Genomic DNA, 24,933 nt, shown 5'->3' with positions numbered 1-24,933 from the left:
AGAAGTTGACCAGGAAACAAAAGTCTTCCTCGTTTACGAGAAGGGAATGGCGTCATGGATTACGGCAATTCCTCACGAGGAATCAAATCCATACTTAATGCATTAGTTCGGATAGAATTCATTAAGATAAAAAGTGAAACCAATCTGAATGAATTTTACCACAAATTGAAGGTCAAATTTTTGATGAGCACGTCAACTACGTCTTCTAAGAGTACAATCTCTACCTATCATTATAACTGATATCGTCATTGGTCTTTGAGTGAGCAGAGCAACTCCACTTGGTTCAGACTTAATTTAAATTTGATATCATTTCAGAAACATTCGATGTTGTTCTGATCTCAAAATACTATTGATGTTACGAAGGGTTCTAAAAATCATTCTTTCTATGCTCAAATTATATCTCTCGAGTAAATAGAGAGAGAGAGAGAGAGAGAGAGAGAGTATCCAACCTAGATAGCTACACTTGAGATTTATTGCTGGTCCTCTCGTTAATTATAGGTCATGAAATATTTCAATTAGTTCTTTATACAATAATAAAGTTTTGGGGGAATGTATTACCTAAAGTCGCAAGGACATAATTCACTTATTCATCTCATATTGTTTTGAATGTTTGTATTTTTTTTTTAATTATGAGTATTTATTTTTGAACTGTACTTGCTTCTCTAATTGCATCATTCTTAATCTTACTTAGTCTTACATTCTCTTCTTGTTTGATTTTTTTTATTTTTTATTTATAAACTTTTTATATCTTTTTTTAATCAACATCATTGGAGCTTTCGCTTGAATCATTATTTTTTATTTGAGAACAATGTCCTTTTTATTTAGTAGGTTATCTTCTTTTTCATCATGAGTTTTGCATATAATTTTATAGGTCATTAAAGATGAGCTCTTTAGGAGGAAGATTATTCAAATTTTTAGCTTATTGGATCACTATTACCTTTGGATCCTAGCTCTTAGAAATGAATCTTAAACTCTTGATCACTAGTTCAATGTTAGTGTGACTTTTGTCAAATGATTTTAATTCATTGATAACATTGTAGGTGTGCATGTCATAGATTCATTTATTTTTATTTTAAATAATTTATAATTAGGAATCAAAAGATTAATTTTGTATTCTTTTACTCATACTTTTATGAGTGACCTTACGTGTATATCATATATCATGTACAATATCATAAGTAAAAAATTCAATTGAACTTATTTTTATCTAAAGTATAAAATAAAGCTTTAATATATAAAAAAATATTTTTTTAATATTATTTTATTCATCCATCAGTTTAGAAGATTTTTAAATATTAAATTCGATAATATTTCATAAATCAACATCCATAATAAATAAAAAATTTCTTATTCGTGTTTTTCGATAAATATAATCGTCGCATTAAACATGAAAGAACGTGTGTTATAATATCTCCTCTATATTGCTTAAAAATATAATTAAATCTCTCTTATGTGTTAATCCAAATGAGATAATTTTGCTTAGATACTAATTATTATGATCTTAATAACATTAATAGAAAGGAGGTAGAAATTAATGCTATATAATATTTTAACCAACCTTAAAATTTGATTAAAAAAAATATGTAAATTAAATATTGAATGTGAGTATGAGTTACAAGTAAAGTAAATGATAATAAGTAAGAAATCATGATTAAAAATCAAAAGCCAGAGTAAATCCATTTATAGTAGTTTAATTTTTCTAATATATTCCTTTTTTTCTCAAGATTGGCTTTTTTTTCTAAGAACCTCTTTCTCTTTTTTTAAGACTTACTAGAGAATTATAAAACTTCATAAGAGACCTCTATCTCATATAACATAATATCATAACTAACTAAACTTCATAAGAGACCTATATGGTAAGGGAATCGTATCCATTTATCCTCGTTTTATAGAGGATGAGGTGTTCGAAGGATATATAAATATATATATTTTTAATTAGGATAGTGATAGGGCATATTATGGATTCCGTCACGTGGACATGCCCCCCTACCACCCCAGCCCAGGCGTAGAACCTCAGGAGGAAGACGCGACGCCACGTCGGATGTGCCACTAGGAATTCGAGATGACAATCGCTCTCTTCCTATATCGCCTAGGGCCATATGAACTAATGCTGCCCTGACAAGGACCATACCAGGAAGCTCGGAACGGCACCGTTCCACGCATCCAGGCGGTGGACGTTTGAAGGTATGAGCTCGTCACTCAGGGAGTTGGCCACTGTGCAAAAGTCGCGTACGGTCGACCCTCAAGCACTATGATAAAATCCCATTGCCAATTTCTAGCAAGGGGGAAGATCTTGGACAAAGAGAATTCTACTAATTTAATCTTTGGAGGGGCATAAGTCGAGATTCCTCTCCCCATCCCGACCTAGGCCAGTGTGCAGGAAGCCGACGTCGACAAAGGCGGATGAGCTCACTAAAGAGGTGCATCTCAAACGATCCTGAGCTCAACCCGATCAGACGATGACCTCATCTTCGGGACAATCATAGACATCACCAATTGAACCAAGCCATACAAACCCCTCGACCACGACATAAGGTTCACCAACAAATAGAATGAAATATTGTAGAGCAAGGTTCTCTTTCTTGATTTCAATCGTATCTAATTTATTTTCTAACCTCATCACCTAGTTATCTAATCATTACAAATTATAAATGTCGATGGTTCAATAAAAGAATAGTAGTGAGATATGGTTCCATCCAAAGTTCATTTGAGAATGAACATCTAAGAATATTTTGAGACCCAACTTTCAAGGATTAAAATTATTGAGAATATTTCCAAACGTGTCGACACAATAATATAAGAAGTGGAGGATGAAATTACTAATAGTGTCCTCGAGAATGCAAGTCTTTTAAGCCCAAGTCCTCCTCAATTATGATATTTTTACTCTTTTATGAAGCCTAATTGAAAAGGTGAGATCCTTTACTCTCATTGTTTTATTTTTTCAAAAGAAAATTCTAAAAATCCTAATCAATCTAGATATATATAATATTATGAGAAAGTGGAGAGGTATAACATTAATCGAACATTGATGGAACGTTAATGAGAAGAAACTTTCCAATCTAGAAAATAATATTTTCTTCCATCTATTAATTCCACACATGATTTTTTCAACCAGTGCCATGGCAAGAGAATGATAACTTTCATGTGAGATATAGGTGTATAAGTATTTCATGAGCTATTAACCTTCGAGCCATGTTGAAAAAGAGAAAAGATTTTATGATTCGTAATTTACGATTCTTATGTTTTTCATATAAGAGTTATGCAACTACTTAAATGAAATCAATGGCTAATTCTACTACTATTTATCAGGCATTATTCCAACATAAAAATTTACTCTAACATTTAAACACTATTATCAATAGATTGTCACGGACTTAGCTGGTTTTGCCTAAGTCGTACGACACTCTTGCGTGTCCGTCCGCAAAGGTCAACCTCCCCGAAGCCTTCCATAGTCCCTTAGGACCCACGAAAGAGAAAACGGGTTAGAGAGAATGTCTCACTCGGGATCCACAAACAATCATTCCAAGAAACACTTCTTAGACAATGCAAATTACAAACAGACTTTACAAGCTCTGAACAGTTGCACAACAAAGGGTAAAGTGGTCCACTAAAGACCGAAAATCTCTCTCAAGTGTCCACATGACATAATTTTTATTTACAAACCTAAAGCGGCCACCAACCTAACTAAAATGGGACTCTTAAGCCTTCGGTCGTCCCTCTACATGCTGTACAAAGCATGAACATACCAAAAGACACGGACATACATAAGCATTACATCAAACATCCTGTTTAGAAGTTTGTCCGTGATATTCTCCCCCACTTATTCCTTCGACGTCCTCGTCGAGGCCTTTGTCGACACTGCAACTCATCGCCTTTAATCTTCTGCTCCAGCTGTAATGCGTCTCTTGGCTCCCAACTGCTCTCCGCTGTTGTTTTTGAGTAGTCGAAGCTTTGATCTGCCATGTTGCTTCAACTCGCCAATGACTCTAACTCTAGTGTGGGGTTGGCTGAGTTATGTTGATCCCTGTTAGTTCCTATGGATCCTCCAGATGAAGGAAAAGATCATCCTTACTATGCGCTAGTCTCTCAAATGCTCATGCTGCTAGAACTGGGTGGATGCTTGTTGGAGCTTTAACGAGCATCGTCTCGCAAGCTTCTGAAGTTTTTGGGTCCTTCCTCCACAAAATTTGTCCATGGACTCTTCTTTCACTTAGTTGTCACTTCCAAGTAGGTTCGCATCACTTCCGCTTTCGATTGATAATTCGTTGGGAAATGAAGCGGACAATCTACTCTTGGTAGCACTGATCACCGTTGGTGAGGATTTGACAACTATTGTCTTCTATTATCTTCGAAGGGTATTTGAACATGTGCAGAGCTCCTCTGTTGGATAGATAAGAGAATTGGGGTACTCGGTTTCGCCCATCTCTTAAGAGTTGAGAAGGCAAAGGTTACTTGACTTCGCCCACCTCCTCGAGGTTGTACTCCATACATCAAGCTGGTTACTGGCCTTCGCCTGCTCTTTGCTCACACTTCTGAAGCACTTGAAGTGTTTGCACTCCTTGCGTTGAGTTAGCTACTGTGATTCACCTTCTCAATGCCATCGAACTTTTGGAATACAAGAAGTTTTCACCCCAACTTGGAGTAATTCTCTAATAGATTTGGTTGCCTATAGGATTGTACCGTCTTCTCCATCAACCCTGCCCCCTACTCCCCTGAGTAGCAAAGGTACAGCACCGCATACTGTATGCTTCGTTCCTTGGTCATGCACTCTTGCCTGACCCGAAGTCCTTCACTTTCGGCTATCTTGATGAGAAGCTCGTTGACATCGGTCTTACGAAGTTCCTTGGCCTCTGCCCTTTAGCCTTGTCTCCGCACTTAGAGTTTGCCTCTGCATGCTCCACCTCTTCGGCCCCTTTCATGACCAAGTGCTCTCCCTCAATGAGAGCAAGGGATCAATGACTTTCACGAAAGTCCCGCCTCTGCGGTACATGACGCTGCCATGGCCATGACCCTACTATCCGTCGCCTCGCATCTGCATCAATTTTCTTCACGATCAGTAGATATGTCTCCGTGGCACTCCTCTAAGTCCACATCCATTCTAACTGATGCTTGATTTTGGGTAGCCAAGTCCCTCTGGAGTCGTCGTCGCTTCCTCGCCCTTTTCGACCCCCTACTTCAACACCTCTATGTTATCAAAGTAGCTCCCTTTGGTCGATGGAAAGATAGAGTGCAACTCCCATGCATGGCCTCTGCTATCGCATTATAGGATTTGCACCAATTCTGTTCTCCTTAGTTTCCTTGGTAGCAACATTCACTTACTCGATTTTGTCCTCTGACTTGTCGAGCTCCCTTAAGCAAATATGAGCTCTGGAGCAGTCTAACTCTCCAGCTGCTTCGATCATACCTCTGTATGATCAAGTCCCTCCTATGGGACTCACTGGTACTTGCATTCGAACTTTTCCACACGGCCCTCATTTGTTGATGATCAAGGTTTTCATCCAATGCAAAATTCGATGCACGCACGGAAGACCCGCCTCTACGATACCATGGCCTTCACTCTTTGAATCCATAGCCCTTCTTGCTGTCGTGTTGTTCACTGAAGTGGAGCTTCCAGTAGCTCCCGATCATACATCCGTATGATCTAGTCCCTCACGGGACTATGTTGTGTGTATCGAATTGCCACGAACTGTTCCACCACGATCTGTTGCACCATGTCGCCTCCTAGTGACATCTCTATTGCATTCTGATCCTTGTGGGATGAACTCGAATTGTGAACCCTTCATGTGTGGCCTCTGCCAATACATCGTAGGGTCTCTTCCACATTCGATTTTGTTTGCTTTTTTGGCAATCGACCTTCATCCACCCACTCTTGGGTCACACCTAGATGAAGCACCGCTCTAGGACAGTTCATCACCTAGTAGCTCCCGAAGTCGCCTGACTTCACTGCAATTAGTGCACCATTGTCTGGATCCTAGGCCTCTGCCCCTACCAACACAATCTTCGCTGTGCACCGCTTCCTTCATGGCAACTGGAATGGCAACACTATGGCATATTCTTCAAGAGTACCCGCCTCTACGTCCTCTTGCCCTGTGCTAAGGCCTTCTGAACTCAACTTTGCCTCCGCAAATTGAGTCATCTTAGTTCCTCCATCAAATGCTCCTCCGAGATAAGATGCATGTGCCCAGAAGCTCCCTTCGTCTTTGGAACCATGCAAGATAAGTCTGCTCCGTCAGAATGAATGACCCGTGGAACAACATGATCCTGCTATTGCCTCTGCAAGAGTTCATGTCCTTGACCTCTGTCCAAGGAAAGTACTATGCCTCCACTCCATGTTTCATCTTCTATGCTGTCTCCCTTCATGAGGCTTGGGTACTTCGCTAAGTCACATCCAAGTTGCTCCGCTCCTCGTTTTTGTATTGAGTTGATGGTGGCGCTCGCGCCCACCATTTCATGGGTCAGCCCTCCCTTGAGTCTGATCTCCATATCGACTCCAAGTGTGCCTTCATTTGTGTTGCTTTGAGTCGCTCCCCCACTTGATCTCGCAATGCATCCTCTTGAGTGAGATCATGCGATGACTCCTTACCACTTGCTCAGTCCATTGAGCTTCGTGGAGTTGTTGTTTATTGAGGTACTCCTCATCAACATGTGAGGTCCGCCCCACATGATTCTCCCTCCGGAGAGCCGAGACTTATCCCTCAAGTGTCTACATGACACAACCTTTATTTTCAAGCCTAAAGCGGCCACCAACCTAACTAAAATGAGACTCTTAAGCTTTCGACCATCTCTCTACATGCTGTATAAAGCATGAACATACCAAAAGACATGGACATACATAAGCATTACATCAAACATCCTGTTTAGAAGTTTATCTGTAACATGATGAAAAAACTTATATGATCGATATTTTTTAAATATTAGATCAAATAAGTTATTATTAATAATGATTAAGAGTTAACTAAAATTTATTCGACTGAACTAATTTAATTTAACTAATATACTAAATTTTTAAAGAAATATAATGATGTCATTTTAAATTTTGTCATATATATACGTAGGTTGTACGGACGTACGTACGTACGTACGTACGTATGTGTGTGTTGCCAAGCATCCCACGTAGGAGAACGCAACTCACGTGATGCCTCGGACGCACCTCGAACGACGACAACGGGCGCCACCACACTAGCTGTTACCACGCCGAGTTCGGACTTGTGCGCTGCCCTCTTAGTTAACCCGCCCCCCTTCTCTCTTCCGCTCCCCCTTGTTCTCCCTCTGCCGTCGAAGACGAAGCTGCCGTTCGACGGTGAAGCCGACGCCCATCCTTCTCCCCCTCGCTTCTCTCCTTCGCCCTCTCGGACGACCCGATCACTGATCCCCGACGCCTCGAGGTTTTAGATCTCGATCTTCCCCGATTCTGTTCTCCGCTGGGGTTTCGAGTCGGAACTCCAGATCCGGATTTCTTCTGTATCCCACCGCGGATCCTGCGAGCTACCAGGTCTTGGGTTGGCCCTTGATCCGTCGCCGCCGAGATCCGAATCTCTTCTGTCCCGACGGCGATGGAGGAACTGAGCCAACTATCGGAGTCCATGGTGCAGGCCGCCGCGCTCCTGGCCGACGAGGACGTCGACGAGGGATCGGCCAAGCGGAGGACCTCCACCTTTCTCAACGTTGTTGCCCTTGGCAATGTCGTGAGTCCCTTACCTGACCCTAATTGTTCCCCTTTCTGGGGGCCGTCTCTCTTACATGTGCTTGCTTTGATTTCCGCGAGTACTGATGGTAGTTCTCTTGAGTTGACGACCTTGCTGGATCTATAGTTCATGTTCATCTCATGTATCTTTTTCTGTGCTTCTATTTTTCTGGTACATGTGGTTTCAGGGTGCCGGCAAATCAGCGGTGTTGAACAGTTTGATCGGACACCCTGTTCTGGTATAGTGGCATTAAAATTAGATTACTAGGTTGTTTGTTGTTGATTTGATGGTTCTCAATTGCTTTCTGCAGCCGACCGGTGAGAATGGTGCGACTCGGGCCCCCATCATTGTCGATCTACAAAGAGATGGCTCGCTGAGCAGTAAATTGATCATTTTGGAAATAGACAACAAATCCCAGCAGGTTTCTGCAAGTAAGAACTCTTGAATCTCCATTGCAGACTCATTGCGCTAAGGACTTTCTTCGTTTATGGATAAACTATGTTACACGACACATACATTTTGTAGTGTTGACACCGTCTTTGGCGCTTTTTTGTCTTCATCCTAAGGTGCTCTTAGGCACTCTCTTCAGGACAGGCTAAGCAAGGGTTCAGGAAAGAGCCATGCGGATGAGATCTATTTGAAGCTTCGGACTAGTACAGGTTGTCTGAAATTTTCTCCTTTGCTGTTATTTTTGTCGCACTGACTCCACAGAAAAAAAAGGTTTAGTTCATTTATCAGGGTTTTTGGTGCATTGTTGTTTTGCACTCTCTCTTAATAATATTTATGAATGCCTACTCTTCTGTGGCCTATATACTTTACACACACACTCTCTCTCTATTTTATCAAATTACTTTCTAATGCATCTTACATGTTTATATGATGGTTGGAATTTGTATTCTTTTTGTCATCCCTTACTTTCTGCTTCGCTGAAGACTACCAAATCCGATGGTTTTTGCTCTTCTATTCTTTGCCAATGTGTATGTTTCAGCATTTTAAGATGTTTGTATCAGCCAATGATGTACTCACGAAATACATTCAACCACCATTTCTTGGTATAAATTTCATATAATGTCATTTGTCCTATGCTAGGTTTCTTCTATTGGGTAATTCCATCTTGTGAACTCTGATTGAACTCAAAATGTATGTCCAAAGAACCTTGTTTTTGTGTTTTCCTTTCAATTTAAATGGATTATTTTCATATACTTAGTTGGATGTTGCTGCATACTAATTACACATGTATATCAACTTTTGAGACTAGGAAGCAGTGAATGTCTAACATGTCTGATGGAAGATTTGCTTGGCCCAATACTTTGTCAACTGTAGATAAAATTTGAGTGGAAATGCATCTGGGATCGAGATTGAGTGTAGAGGGATGTTTTATATTCCCAAAAATATTTCTTGGCCTCTTTTTGCAACTTTGTCTGTGGTACAACTGAGTTCTCATGCCAAAATGTGTACAATTTTCTGAAAAGCCCTCCAATTTTGTTTCTAAGAACCCTTTTTGGGTTTTCTTCACAACTAATGGCGTTAATTTGGTTTTTACACAGCTGAGCACCCCCTTAGAAAGCTTTTTTGCTTAGTATTACACATTTTTCATAGTTTTTGGGCAAGACTATGACACTGGGCAAAAGTATGTAAGGGAGGCTATAACTGAAAGAAGAAAAAACAAAATAACAAAACAAGCCTTAAGTTGAACAAATGAACAAAGAGGCTCTTTCAGGATTTTCTGAAATATATATGGTAATCAGATATAGGGCATTTCTTAAATACCAAGCTATCATTACATTTTGTGGTTAACCTTTTCTTTTTCCTAAAGTTAAAGAAGGAAGTATGAACATATTTTAGTATTTTTTGTTTTGATTTGTTGGTTGGATTTTCAGAATTTCACTTTTACACCTTGGCCTTCCTCTGGCTCTACCTTGTTGGTCTTGGCCTAAAAAGTTTCTCTTAAATGCAATTTTTTTTGGTATGAATAAGGTGACCAACTTGCAGTCCTTACTGCATCACCTCTTTCTTTTAATGATTCTTTGTATTGCCATTAAGAATCTATGTGCATGTGCCCATTGGTTGTTCTGCAGTAAGCATAGGTTGTACCCACAACTGACATGCTGTTGTTTCTGTCAGCTCCTTCCTTGAAATTGATTGATCTACCGGGCTTAGACCAGCGGGCCATGGATGATTCTGTGGTAATCACTATTTTTAATTGTGTAATTGCAGTAAAGGAAAATGCAGTGGAAATACTAACTCTTTTTCTATGGGATCTGTGATGGTAATGTGTATCATTTCAGGTCAGTGATTATGGGGCACACAATGATGCAATATTGCTAGTTATAGTGCCAGCTTCTCAGGCACCAGATATTTCTTCTTCTCGTGCTCTTAGACTGGCTAAGGAATTTGACGCAGAAGGTTTGTTCTGTTTGCCTGATAGCTTTATTTCATTTTTTTTTTATAGTATCTATCTTTGAGCATCAAATTGTATGCAAATTTTGACCCTAAGATTTTTGCTGCGCTATCCTCTTTCCTATTGTAGATTCTGACCTTCATCTCATTGCCTCTGTTTCTTTTAGGGACACGAACGATTGGTGTTATTAGCAAAATAGATCAAGCTGCTGGAGACCCAAAAAGTCTTGCAGCAGTTCAAGCTCTTCTTTTGAATCAGGGGCCAAGGAATGCTGCTGATATTCCATGGATTGCTCTGATTGGGCAATCTGTTTCTATTGCTTCAGCACAAGCTGGATCAGTTGGCTCTGAAAGTTCTCTTGAAACTGCTTGGAGAGCGGAGACTGAAAGTCTTAAAACTATACTTAGTGGAGCTCCGCAAACTAAGCTTGGCAGAATAGCATTAGTTGATACCCTTGCCAAGCAAATACGTAAAAGAATGAAGCTGAGGCTGCCAAATATTCTTTCTGGGTAAATCTTTCTTTGGTATACTGTTACATGCTTTTGACTACAAAGCACAATTTAGAACCTCTATTTTATACTTCCATTTGTCTTTTTTGGTTGGAGAACTTCTCTAGTGTACCATAGAAGTCGAGATGTAATGGTTCACATGTCATTTCCTTCTGATAAACTCTTAATTTCATCCATTACCCACACAGGATATGCTTGTTGAAAACAGCAGCAGACTAGCCATAGCCAATGATGTTGTTTTATTGAGGCTTTGGACTCTACCAACTTCTTTGTTGAAATTAATCCATGAAATGTCTATCAACTTATTTTCTTTCATGGTGTTGTTAACATTCCATTAAGCACATTTCAGTTTTGAAGCGTACTAGGGTCCTTGATAATTGGTATTCTTTTCCAGAATGTGAACTAATACAGACAAATAGCTTGGTTCTATTTGTAGATCATATTCTCTATTACATGTCATAATTATGAGGCACCGACTTTTTTTAGGTGATATTGCAAAATGCTACATCAATCTAGTGGATTTACTTGGAATCTTTTAAATCCTCTCCTTAATGCCATATTGTGATCATAAGAGAATTTTCCTCTTTCCATAAATTAAAGTTACCTTGTTTGTGTAATATGATTAAGGAAATAATTAAAATCCATTTCCTTATTAGTGGGCAAGTTAGGAATTTAATTAATTAATTTGAAAATTCAAAATTTTATTTCCTTGAGAGGAACCCTACCTCCTCTCATATATAAGGGAGGTTAGTCTCCTTAGTTCATCATTGGGTCAAGAGGAACTCAGCGACAAGGCTTTAGGAAGAGGAACTTCCATCCTGAAGGTCGGTCCTCCATCTTTCTCAATTTATTTTCTATATATATTTTGAAAAATCTTGGTTTTCTGATGATGTTAACTTCATTGGTTTAGAAATTTTGAATTATGATTAGAGATTTTTGGATATTAAAATCATCGTAGCATGGTGCAAAAATTATGTTGTCATTAATTTAGTTTAAGTATGAAATCATGTTTAATTAATAAATATAATAAATTTTATGAACTTTTTCATTATTCTTTAAGCTGATTTAATTAGTTTGACACGTTGATTTATTTGATTAATAAATTTGATAAAATTCATGCTTTTGCATTTCCAATCAAATTTAATCAATAATTTTGTATCATGTTGAATATTGAACTCAACATATTGATTAATTGATGAATTTCATATGTTCATTTAATTAATTTAAATTTTTTAAAATTTTATATGAGATTGTCTATCACATGTATTAATTAGTTAAGTATTTAAATTATTGAATGAAATCAAAATTGAGAGATTTGATTCGATTGGACTAGCCCTAACCTAAGTGACCTGAGGCAGACCGATGATTGTGTTTCATGAGTATCGAATATTGTTTTTATGATTTACTTAGCATGATTGCTGATATAGTTTTGTTTTATATTTATTTTTTGAGTAACCTATTGACTTGTATTAGATCTGAGTACCACTGCAAAGGAGTTGCAGCGTTTTTCCAGATGTTAAATTTTATTCTAAATACAATTAACATTGGCTTTAATGAAAAAAATATTTTTGTAATTATGGATATCCAATGGGTGCTTTATGCTTGATATATTTGTGGTGTGATGCGTGTTCTTGTTATCTTTCTCTACAATAAATCTATTGTATTTTCAATAGTTCTTTGGGATATTGTCTTTTCTATTTGTGATTTTCATAATTGCATGTGATTAGCTGCTAAGACAACGTTTGGGAACACATTTGCATTTTTAATGTATAGTTGGAGAAATGGTTTAACTGAATGTGTAGTTGTGAAATGCCTTGAGCGCTCGGTAAATAATAGATGAAAATTGCATTTTAAGTGTGCATTGATGTAAGTGTTGTTTGGTAAAATTATATTTTAAAAGTCCACTGAATATTTGTGACAAATTTACCATTGTAATGTTTTTAATATTTATTTAAAATGAATACATATTTTTTTATTTAAACAAATATGTAAATAAATAAAATAAATAAATGAATGTATGTAATCTTATACAAAATTTTGTATGGCCCAAATATATAATAAAAAATAATAATCATGTAAATAAATATAAAATAATGTTTAAAAATAAATAAATAAAATTTCACCTTATATAAAATATAAATCATGTTGGTTTCTTGCTAAATCTGTTTGGCAATCTTGTAATTTTAGATAATGTCATAGGGTACTTTGGGAATTTGAAATATTACATTAGCATCTCACAAATGTTGAAATGCTGATGCTACCTTGATGTAGCATCAGCATTTCAGCATTTCCAATGCAGCATCCAGGCTAGATGTGATTTGAAAAAAAATTACCAAACATCGATTCACATTTGAAATGGGCATTTGGCCCTTGAATGCACATTTCAAATGTGTTCCCAAACACATCCTAATTCACGAGTTATTCTGTTGGTTGGTTGATGTGCTGTCTTTAGAAATTTATTATTCTTTTCAACAGATGCATAAGTTGAATATATTTCCTATAAATGTTAAGTTCAATATATTTCCTAAAGATGCATGCATTTTGCAGATTACAAGGCAAGTCCCAGATGGTGCAGGATGAGTTGTTTAGGCTTGGTGAGCAAATGGTGCAGACTGCAGAAGGTACGAGGGCTATCGCCTTGGAGCTTTGTCGAGAATTTGAGGATAAATTTCTGCAGCACATTGCTACTGGTGAGGTCAGTGGCTGTGATTTTTGTTTATAATAATATTTCTGTTATACTTCCCATACAGGATACAGCTGCAATCCTCCTGCCCTACAATTCATAATTTCATATCCATATCAAGCAGTTATTTCCTCACATTTAAATTGTCATTAAGTAGAATATGTGCTATCCAATCTTCATATAAGACAGAATTCCTTTTGAATGAAATTGCTGAATGCCATCTAATGCCATTTGAATCTAGCATGCATAGTCACTATCTTGGCAAATCAAATAGAAGGCTTCATGCTTCTTCTTGCAGGAGAAAGGATATGCATATGAAACAATCCATTTTTTCTTGAAATCTTTGTTTCAAAAATTTGATGACAGTATACGTATGTTATCATTGTTTGTTGCTGAACTGCAAGGATTGCTCTCCTCGTAACATTTAGCATAGAGAATTTAAAAATAAAGGGAGAATATATTAGCCTCTAATGTATTTTAATTTGTAACATCATGGCAATGACCGACTATAAAAGTTAAGGTTTGACTTATCAATCTGAGCCAGTGTGCTAGCCGATTGGCAGCACTGCACATGCCACTCTGTACCGGTGTTTTGATGAGGAAGAAAAAGAGGTTGAAGAGGAAGGTCCAGTGGAGGAACAGAGGAGGAAGAAGGAGAAAGGAAGAAGGAAGAAGGAAAAAAATGAGGAGGAGAAGAAGTTCAGCGATACCTGGGAAGCAGTGGCAGCAGCGGCAGCGTCGAAGGGAAGCAGCAGCATCACAGCGGCCAAGAGGCGGTGCCGCTGCAGCATCACAACGACAAAGTGGTGAAGAATCGATGAAGAGGCAGCGCTTCTGCAGCATAGCAGCGGCGAAACGGCAACGCCGCTGCAGCATCGTAGTGGTGAAACGGTGAAGAGGCAGCGCTGTGGCTTCGTACGTGAGAAGAGCCCTAATATGTTTTTTTAACGCTGAAATGGACTGGGGCCCACCACTTTTTGATTTTTTTTATTATTTTAATGCAGACTGCCAAAAATGAGATGGTCCGCATATCTGTGCTCTATCGGACCGGTGCATACTGCTCATACTGAGTGGTATAGTGCGGTACGATGAACCTTAATAAAAGTTAAAAGCCATGCCATACTCACATTTAATTTTAATTTGCAAGTAAAAGTTATTACAGTAGACCAATCAAGTACTAGCATCATTTTCATTTTTTAGTATCTTATTTCTTGCTTATAGTTTTGATGGCTTAATCTTATGCTATGGTCTTTTTTAAAACCTTAGTTTTTTTTCCTTTTAATCTGGTAGGCATTTTTTTTGACACTACTCAATAGCTGCACAGAAACATTGCTAATGTTGGATCCAAGTCCAGATGGAAATCTGTGAAGGGTTGTGTGAAGCCATTGACAGTTTGTATTAAGCTATGCTAGCTCTCATGAACATGGATTTAATCATTTTTGGTATAAGCCTCGGCGTGGGGAGAAGAAACCTCGGTGACATCGCCAAGGCTTGGAGGTTTTCCTCTCCCCATGAGGGGAGAAGAAACGACGCAACGTCACTCTTTTCTATTTTTTATATACCGAGTGATATGCCAGGGTGTACCGCTCAATATACTCGTACCGTACCATACCGAGTTGAACTCGATACTCCGGTGTGGTACGAAATTACAAACCTTGCTACTAACTATATTTGTGATATAAAGGCTATGTGTAATGGTGTAGTCATCAGTATTAGAACTCTTAGGAGTGCATCTAGTAAGTTTCCTATTATTATAGAACTACATCAAATATAAGTATCTACATGAGGTCTTTTTAACTTTTCCCATTGGGTTAGATGAATTTACTAGTCATTTACCGAATCGTCCTCCTTGGTATTGATGATGTGAGTTTAAATAGAATTAATTCAGAACTTGAGCTATGAAGACAATCGCTAGATAGTAAAGGTTTTAGATTAAGTTGGACTAAGGCTAAATATATGAGATGTAATTTCAGTAATATTAGAAATGGACATGAGTATATATTTAAGTTGGATAGACAAATAGTTTTGTTAAGTATAAGTTTTAGTTATTTTGGATTCATTATTCACTAAGATGGAGAGATTAAAAAATATTGTTTATAGAGTAAAATCTAGATGTTGAAATGATGAGTGATCATGAGTTTTGTGGAATCTGGGATTTGAGATTAGAAGAAAAAATTTATAAGACAATTGTTAGACTAACGATTCTTTATGGATTTAAGTGTTTGATAGTTAAGAAACATCAAATACATAAGGTTAGTGTTGCTAAGATAAGAATGTTGAGGTGGATTTGTGAAGTTAATAGGAAAGATAGAAAAAGATATTTTCATTCGTGAACAACTAGGTACAACTTAGAGAGAAGATCAAATGAGAGAAAATCATTTAAGGTGATATAAATATGTATTAAGGAGACCTATATGTGTTGTAGTTAGAAGAAGTAAAGTTATTACTATTAGTGATACAAGGAGAGGTAGAGGGAGATCTAAAAAGTCCTTACTAGACTATAAGGATTCAAATACTCTCAACTTAGTTACTTGACTAAGGATATGACCTTTTATATATTTCAATAGCTGTAAAAGATCTATGTAGCTGATCTAAATAGTTGGGACCTTATGGCTTTATTGTTATTATTATTGTTGTTGTATTCACAGCTAAACAGAAGGATGCATTTATTACTTTATAAGATTTATCTTTTGTTTTTTACTTAGCGAATCTTGCATTACAGGGTGCAGGCTGGAAAATTGTTGCAAGTTTCGAAGGAAATTTTCCTAACAGAATAAAACAGCTTCCTTTGGATAGATATTTTGACATCACTAATGTCAAAAGGGTAAACTTACCTTTGTGTAATATTTTATAAGATTTTATTTCTTCTGTATGTGTTGTTTAATTGCTCTTAATCATCTGATTGTGCCTTTTAGATTGTGTTGGAGGCTGATGGGTATCAGCCATATTTGATATCACCTGAGAAAGGTTTGAGATCTTTAATAAAAGGAGTACTAGATCTTGCAAAAGAACCATCACGCCTTTGTGTGGATGAGGTAAATGAGCCATAATATTTGGGTAGTCTCCGCAGTTGGTGTTAACATTAGATTTTACAGTCATGCATCTGCATTTCTCGGTTCTTCATTGTATTGAAATTTATGCAAGTTTATTTGGATTTTTATGAGAGAACTCATGCATACTCTTTGGTTTTTTACTTGTTCTTTTCTTGTCTACTTTCACCTTTGGATTAATTTGTGATCACAATGTGTAGTATTGACCTACTCCAGCTGCTACTAGGATTAGAAGCTTGAAGAGCTATCCTTTATTATTTATCTTTTTGATACTCTTTAAAGTTCATTTGTGAATTTACCTAAGCTGATGTATCTCTTTAAAGGATGGCCATCTTGTGATACATTGTTATCATATGTTTCAAGGGGTACCTTTAAATTTTAAATATGAAGATAATACTCGTGTTGTAACTGATTTGCTTCTAATTATGGTAATAAGTTAGCGAGTATAACAATGGTATACAAGGTGGTATACGACCTTCTATTGTGCCTGGTATCTCCAAATTAAAAAAACCTGACCTATATTGTGCAGTATCAGTCTTGGATTTGGCTGATAAACATTGCTGTGTACCAATCTACCAGTATTTGAAACCTTTATGCAGTAGAGTGGTCCTTTCATTGACAGTGATTGTTTGACATTCACTAGATGTGATTGTAGCGATAGATATCCTATAATGTCATGATGACAACTGTAGCAATTTTCTGTATTACTTATATTCGAAAGGGTTATCAAACAGGTGCATGGAGTTCTAATAAATATAGTTTCTGCTGTGGCAAATGCTACCCCTGGATTAGGCCGATATCCTCCATTCAAGAGAGAGGTAGAATTACTATCAGAATTTGTATATTTGATAGAAAAAATGTGTTGCTTCATGGAAATCATTTTTACTACCTCCTATTGCTTGAGTTTCTTTCTTTGAAAAAGGTGGTTGCAATTGCGTCTACTGCATTAGAAAGCTTTAGGAATGAAGCCAAAAAGATGGTCGTTGCATTAGTTGACATGGAGCGTGCTTATGTTCCTCCTCAACATTTCATTCGCTTGGTCCAGCGGAGGTCTGCCTGTTTTAAAAATCTCTTCATTGCTGATATTTGGTGAAAAATAAAGAATCTAGACATCTTCATGTACTGAACACTTTTGCATGTTAAGTTCATTATTCTGCTCCCTAATTTTTTTACAGCCTTTCCTTTTCTGCTTTGTTGTTAGAAGACCATTAACATAACAAAAATGCAAATTAACAGGGAATGTCAAAATGCTGTTTAACACCCCAAGTCAACTGCTTAATGATGTGTGTTTTTTATTCAATTTGCATATTAGGTTATCAATGTCCACCAATTTAGCAGAAATGTTCCTGGTCTTACTTTTCCGAACTAGATTATCATATGCCATTATGTAGATGATGTTGGCCATATATATGATATGTAAAAAAATAGCCTTTTTAATGGAGAAAGCTCAGCTAGTCTTTTTGGTAGAAGTGATGCTTTATTATGCTTTAAATATGTGGTTGTGCAGTGTTCTAATACTAAATATTTTTAACAGAATGGAAAGGCAGCGTAGGGAGGATGAGCTGAAGAATCGATCATCAAAGAAATCTAATAATTCAGAGCAAGCCATTTTGAATAGAGTTAGTTTCTAAATATTTTTTCCTTTGTGTTCTTCCAGTAGAGGCTTTCATAAACTTTTGCAACCTAAATACTTCGTTATTTTAATAGTATTGGCCTGTCATGACCTTCTATTTTATTTGGCTACTTCTTGTGCTATCCGCTAGGCATCAAGCCCTCAACCAGGTTCCCAAGGTGGTAGCTTGAAGTTGACGAAGGAAAAATCAAAACAACCAGAGAAAGAAGTAAAAGAGGGCTCAACCTTGCAGGTGACTGGACCTTCTGGAGAAATAACAGCAGGTTGGTTCACAATCTCCTGCATGTGTTGCTTAGTCTGGGCAGTTCTTTTGTTAATTTACAGATTGCACAATCACTAGCTTTCCATTTTCATTTTATGGGCTGTATAATTTCTTGAGTTTTCATGATATTGCTTTCTGAGAGACGGTTGAAATTCATGTGTAGTGCAGCTAGTTTTTCTGGCCCTGAATTGTAGAAAAAATTGCTAAAGAATTTTGAAAAGAAAGAATGGAGACCATGGTTTTTTATGTGCAGTGAAAAACTTGCAAATACTTGTGTCTTTTTTATGATTGTACTTTTTGATCTAAATATTATACTATTTCAGATTTCTCATAATTCTGAGCTAATCCAATGTTATTGAAGTTTGTCATTGGTTTATGTTACCTTTATTTTTTTTTGTTTAGTTATGCTTCAATATATGTTGTATTAATGAAACTTTAGTTGACTGATATATAACCTACCATAGGCTACCTACAAGCCATGGTTCTCAATGGCTTCATATCCTTGCTGCATTCTCAAATTATTGGGGGATGGGTTGATTTATGCCCCATTTGGTTTCTTAATGGAATATCTTTCATGTAATTAACAAAATATGATTTGCTTCTGTAAGCATTTCTTTATATTGACCACCTGGTTTCCAGTCATGTATTAATCAAAGATATTGTGTGTGCGCGTGTAGGTGTGTGAGTTGTCTTCACACTGATTATTATACTGAACCATAAGTGGTTGATTTTCATCTGTCAAATAGGATTCTTATTGAAGAAAAGTGCAAAATCAAACAGCTGGAGCAAGCGCTGGTTTGTCCTCAATGAGAAAAGTGGAAAGGTTATATTACTGAATTTTGTTATATATTTAGCTATTTGTTTCATTTAAGTGCAACTTTTCTATGAAATTGCATCATCGTTTGCTATTTCAGCTCGGGTACACTAAAAATAAGGAGGAGAAGCACTTTCGTGGTGTCATCGCTTTGGAGGTACTGATATTTTTCTTTGTACTTGGTTTTGTTACAATTCATTATTAAAACATAGAGATTGTGTCTGCTTGAGGGCAAGGCTGTGTACAATTATCTCTTTCAAATCCTGCCATTGTGGAAGCATTTTTTGGTGGGCTATTATTTTGTAGCTTCAATTACAAAAGGAAGCTTGTCAATTGTTTGACACTCCCATTTAGTAGCCTGAAACTACAAATAAAAATATTCTCAAATCATATGTTTAGTTTCCTTGCAGGTGTAATTAACTCAACATATGCAGTTCTTCCAAGTTCTTGCTTGCTTGTAACTTCAGTCACCCAAACTTCAACCTTAGCTTTTCTTTATATAACACATGGGAGATCACTGTCATAAAAAACTTGAAAAAAACCTGTACTGAAATATTAGAACTTAATGTTTATAACTTTATATAATTACATCTTTAATTGGATTTAAAAATCTTTGTGTTTACTAACTTACCAAAATAATAACTTAAATATCCTCCTAGGTAATCCATACTATTATAAAAAGAGAATGAAAGATTTGCAATGAAGCTAAGAATAGTTAAAGATAATAACTTAAAAGAAGAAATTTGATGATGAAGCTAAGTATAATTAGAGATAACAACTTAAGGGAAGAATTTGATGGTCCTAACCAGGTATGTTGGCTGTAGTCAAATGCCCCACGAACAATGTGAACTGCAGACTAAGTGAACAATTCACTTTATGAATTTCAATAATCAAAGCTTATGTAGAAAGGAATTTATAAAAAAAAAACCTGAAAATCATTGAAGGTCTATAAACATCAATGTTTAATTAATTGAAAAGTTTTATTGAACAAAGCAGCCATCTTTGAGGTATCACTCCTGTGGGAAAACATATGAAATTTATATTTTTCCTAAGGTGGACATAGTTTTGAGCAAGGTTTAACGATTTGCCTGGATTGGTACATTTCAGGCATCTAGGCTTGATCTAGAATGCGGATAGCCCTTTTGGGTGTTCCAGATACAGAACAAGGCCTATCACTGCCCTTTAAGCCCTCTGAACTGGGCAGGTATGCCGGTTCTTTCTATACCTTTTTTATCAGGTTACCCAGCTGCTTCTCTCTATCTTGAATTTTCTCTATCTCACATGTGATTTTTCATCGCTCACCTTCTTCTTGCTGCTGCCAGCCACCTATCAATCCACTCGGTACTCCTCTCCTTTTCCTTTTCCTGCACCCCTCCGCCATATCTTCTTCTCCGACTCGTTTTCTTCCATATATTCTTCATTTCCTCCTCTCCTCATCTTCTTCTCTATAAGGTTTCAGCACACTGACAGGGGTCCAATACCTGAAATGTAGAACCATGATGGCAAATTGGGTTGCCAATTATACCAGATTGTCAAATTCCACTTGCATGTGGAAATCTAGTTTTCCTTATGTGCTACTGTCCATTATTGGCTCTCAGGCCACTGACAACTTTTGTAACCCTATTGGCTAGTTAATTAAAGTTAGTTTTCAGAAAAAAAATGTGTCTCTTTCATTAGTTAATCTTATTTCACATAGAAGATATTTAATTTTTTCCCAAGAGGGGATGTGTAGTTTGTTACATATTGCTGATAATTATGAATGTGTCATGTAGGCGATCGTATTATGTTTAAATGTTGAAGCTTTCTATTTTCTGCAGCTACTCTTTCTAAACATTTATTAATGCCCACATACTTATTTTTTGCTTCAGGTCTTACAGTTTGTTGTGATTATTGTTTGTACTTTGCTAATAAGTACATACCGTGCAGGAATGTAACATTGAAGAGGTTTCAGATGATGAGGAACCTCCTAAAGGTTCAAAGGATTCTAGAAAAGCAAATGGGCCAGAAAAAAGCCCAAGTCTTGTCTTTAAGATAACTAGCAAGGTCGCATACAAAACTGTTTTAAAAGGTGACTGTTACTGAACAGGATGGTTTTTGGGTGCAATCTAATATTTGTTTAATGTTAAACTTAATTCATTATTTTATTGAGCTTGCAGCTCACAGTGCTGTAGTGTTAAAGGCTGAAAACATGCCTGACAAAGTTGGCTGGATAAATAAGATACAGAATATCACTGGATTGTCCAAGGCAACTTCTTTGAAGGGGGCTGATTCTGAAGCTAATCCTGCAATTAGACAAAGCCATTCAGATGGTTCACTAGTAAGTTCTGACATGGTGCAATATCATCTTTCTCTTTTAGGGAGGTGATTAACATGTTTGTTTTTATATAGAATTGTGCAAATTGTGATTCTACTTCCACTTTGAAATTCCTGAGCTTACTGGATTACTGTGATCAAATTGATTTTTGCTCTTTATATTGATGGTATTAGCCATTCTATTTTCAAGGATTTCTTTCAGTTCTGGATTTGATATGGTTCTCATTTGGTGCAGGCTCCAGAACACCTTATATTTGCTGTTTGTATCAGCTTTTAGACTTGTAGATTTGTTACATACTCTGGCCATGAGGCTTAATGAAGCTTATTTCTTTCAACATTCACATTCATATTTGCTTACTTGCACGCTTGAACATGTGCTTATGTGTGTGTGTGCAAGTGGTTTTTTGCATGCTTGACCTTTCTATATTGTGGCTTAAACATCAAGGATATCCTAACATTATTTTGCAGTACTTTAGTTCCATGGCAAGTTTAGAACACAAACTAACACTGCTGATATTTTTAGGACCAGTTGGCTAGAAGGCCTGCTGATCCTGAAGAAGAACTTCGATGGATGTCCCAAGAAGTTCGTGGTTATGTGGAGGCTGTTTTGAACAGTCTTGCTGCAAATGTTCCAAAGGTAAATATTGCTTTTTGGCTTTCGTCACCTAGTTAGTAGATCATAGGATCTTTTACTTCTTTTTTGATTGAGCAGGCCGTTGTGCTTTGTCAAGTTGAGAAAGCTAAGGAAGACATGTTAAATCAGCTATATAGCTCCGTTAGGTATGTTGCTTGCCACACTCTTTTTGACATATGCTTGGAGAAGTTTTGTGCGTAAATGAGATTAAAAGAACAAGTCACCTATGTGCTTTGTGGAATTTATGAAATGGCCAATTAGGTTTTCTGCATACAACTCCTCAACATTGTTGGAGAATCATATATGTATGTACCATAATACTTTCTTAGATCACATCTTATAGTAGACCTATATCTTTTTCCCATTTAACTGGACTGTAGCATCAAACATTTGAGTATACAGGCACTTGCCACATTGGAGAAAGCCTTAATCTGCATACTGTGTTTCACTAGTTTGAATGTCCAAAAGAAAATTTTGTGGGGCCTGATGTGTGACAGGCAAGCGAGGTTTTTTCCTTACCATCCAAACCCATGTAGGCTATGCAACTTCATGTTTGCTTAGTCTAAGGTTGCAACTAGTTGCCAGTTCTTATTCAGGTTGATAGCTGGTAAAAAAACAAAAAATGTCGCATCCTTCATGGTATTTTGATAGCTTGGGATAGTGCGCATCAATTATTTAATATACCATATGGTGGATTACACTTTTGCATGTTGATGATATTGTTACTACATTTATTTGCAATGGAACACATTTCAAAAGGACTGTAATCTTGGAATTTGTATTTATGTTGAAGCTTATTTTGAACCAATGAATTAAAGGACTGTAATCTTGAGCGATGATACTTCTATGCGATACTTCAAATAATTGACAGGTCGCGATGTCAAGGACATGCTTCTAACTTTCAAGCCCTGTGACTTGCAAATTTACCAATTACATAGTTGTTGTAATCAAATTATGTTCTTTGTGCAGTGCTCAAAGCACAGCAAGGATTGAAGAACTGCTCCAGGAAGACCAAAATGTGAAGCAGAGACGAGAGAGGTTCCAAAAGCAGTCGTCACTCCTTTCAAAGCTTACACGCCAGCTAAGCATCCATGACAACCGAGCAGCTGCTGCTAGCTGGTCTGATGTTAGTGCAGGAACAGGTATTTTTTTGTGGCTTCTGTTGTTGATAGTGTTACTTAGCTCCCTCCCCAGTTAACTGTAATGTCTGTTAATTGCAATAACTGAAGAGAACAGCACAATATTAGTGTTTTGCTATAACTTCAGTGAGAATAAATAATTAATGAATCACGACATGCTAAAAATCATAGCATAGAACTTTAATAACTTGAGAACATTGTCTGATCCGTCAGATTGTTCCTTGGAATTTCCAAATACTAGGTTCTCTCTGCACATAACTGTTTGAATATAGAACGTGAATGTGTTGTGGTTATATCCACTGCAGAAAGCAGCCCAAGGACCATTTTCTCTTTGCACACAAAACTGATTAGAGTTTGGAAAGGTAAACTTGTTGTGGTTATATGAATTGCAGAAAGCAGCCCAAGGACCAACATTTCTTCAGGCGATGATTGGAGATCAGCGTTTGATGCTGCAGCAAATGGATCACTTGACAACACATACAATGAGTCATCTAGATCTAACAGCAGCAACAGCCGGCGGTATGGTAAGCCAACCCAAAATGGTGATGCAAGTTCAGGCGCAAACTCTGGTAGTCGTCGGACCCCAAATAGGATGGCACCACCACCACCAGGCGGTTCATCGGCACATAGATACTAGGCCTCATATGGTTTGATCGGTGTCACATGTTACATACATTCTTGATGGATGCAATTACCTTTGTGTTTTGTCCTTTTTTTAAGCTGGTTCAAGCCACAAGAGAGCGGAAAACCTAGTGTTGACGCTGTATGCTAGATGATTGCATGCGATATACAGAAGCTTATATAGTAACTGGGCAACACAAGGTATGTGTGAGATCTACGTTGTCATTGGAAGCCATTATTTCCTCATCTTGTTATTAGTTGTAGCAATTCATTGCAGTCTTGAGTTAGTGATTGCATGAGACCTCGGCACACTACATCATTTGTGTAAATTGATTTCCACCTGATATTTGAGGTATTATTGTGCTCACACAGTATGCTTTTTCTTTATTACGATGGTTCCATTTAACCTGATTGTTCTTTTTTGTCAACAAAGTAAATAACAAATTATCGTGATTAAAAGGCAACAAAAAATCTTTTGTTCTTCCCATTAACTATTACCCTTGGGTGACAGCACTCATGTTATAGAATCACAAAGTATGCTTGTGTTAAGCAATCAAGTAAATTCTACAACCGCCGTTCTGATTTGGTTCGTATTCCTCCCTTTTAGTCTTAAAATGTTTTCTTTACTGTTTCTGTTATAAATTCTAGAATCAAATGTCAGTAAACAGCCTTTTCTACTCTCTAAAATGTATTTGATGCTTGAGTAACTAAATCTGTGGTTGAGAAAAATGCTGTCTCAAAGTCTCTTCGATAGTGATTTGCTGAATTGAAATTACTATGATACATACAATTTGCCTTTCTTTTGACAGTAAGATTCAGTTGGTTTTTCATGAAACACATTTTTTGATGTGATGAAAGAGGAAATAAAATAGGAGACATGGTGTGGTTAAAGATGCAATTGGTCCTTGGCTTTTCCCCACATATTGCCTAAACAACTGTGTTTCCCTACTTGACTTCTCACCAGCAGCCAAAAGTTAAGCATCTCTAGGCTCTGGCAAAAAAACCACATACAAAGGTTCACATGATGAGAAGAGGACCACGTTGTAATTACACTACTGAATTAGCTCTCCAAGATATGACTTTAGTGATTCATATTTCCAGTTGCTGTATGCATCTCATGTCATCTGCTTGTTAGGGATTTGTGTTGAGTAAACGTGCATTAGGGAATTTGAACACATTCAATGCATAT

At 37.0% G+C, this 24,933-nt stretch overlaps 1 protein-coding gene across 3 annotated transcripts; it reads left to right on the top strand.

The window, feature by feature from the left end:
* The first annotated feature begins 7,196 nt into the window (after positions 1-7,196).
* Positions 7,197-24,111, top strand: LOC103977238 (dynamin-2B). Of its 3 annotated transcripts, none has more exons than XM_009392698.3 (22): positions 7,197-7,685; positions 7,873-7,923; positions 7,996-8,116; positions 8,252-8,344; positions 9,810-9,871; positions 9,974-10,091; positions 10,253-10,595; positions 13,143-13,290; positions 16,001-16,102; positions 16,194-16,313; positions 17,063-17,146; positions 17,251-17,378; positions 17,863-17,947; positions 18,092-18,224; positions 18,970-19,046; positions 19,138-19,194; positions 20,964-21,105; positions 21,194-21,354; positions 21,874-21,987; positions 22,063-22,130; positions 22,954-23,126; positions 23,516-24,111. In XM_009392698.3, exons 1-22 carry the CDS (start codon positions 7,554-7,556, stop codon positions 23,758-23,760), a joined length of 2,757 nt encoding a protein of 918 aa, XP_009390973.2. In that variant the 5' UTR covers positions 7,197-7,553; the 3' UTR covers positions 23,761-24,111. The 3 variants fall into 3 exon arrangements, with proteins under 3 accessions (XP_009390973.2, XP_064968749.1, XP_064968743.1); XM_065112677.1 differs by lacking the exon at positions 23,516-24,111 and adding an exon at positions 23,429-23,515; XM_065112671.1 differs by lacking the exon at positions 7,873-7,923.
* Positions 24,112-24,933: the final 822 nt, after the last annotated feature.

This window comes from Musa acuminata, chromosome BXJ1-3 (assembly GCF_036884655.1).
Source record: "Musa acuminata AAA Group cultivar baxijiao chromosome BXJ1-3, Cavendish_Baxijiao_AAA, whole genome shotgun sequence".
Lineage (NCBI taxonomy): Eukaryota > Viridiplantae > Streptophyta > Magnoliopsida > Zingiberales > Musaceae > Musa > Musa acuminata.
This window is presented reverse-complemented; position numbering and strand designations above follow the sequence as displayed.

Coding starts and splice junctions, on each gene's coding strand:
- LOC103977238 (XM_009392698.3), top strand. CDS start 7,554: ATGGAGGAACTGAGCCAACTATCGGAGTCCATGGTGCAGGCCGCCGCG. Junction 17,948..18,091: donor AGCAAGCCATTTTGAATAGA/GTTAGTTTCTAA, acceptor GCTATCCGCTAG/GCATCAAGCCCTCAACCAGG. Junction 23,127..23,515: donor TGATGTTAGTGCAGGAACAG/GTATTTTTTTGT, acceptor TATGAATTGCAG/AAAGCAGCCCAAGGACCAAC.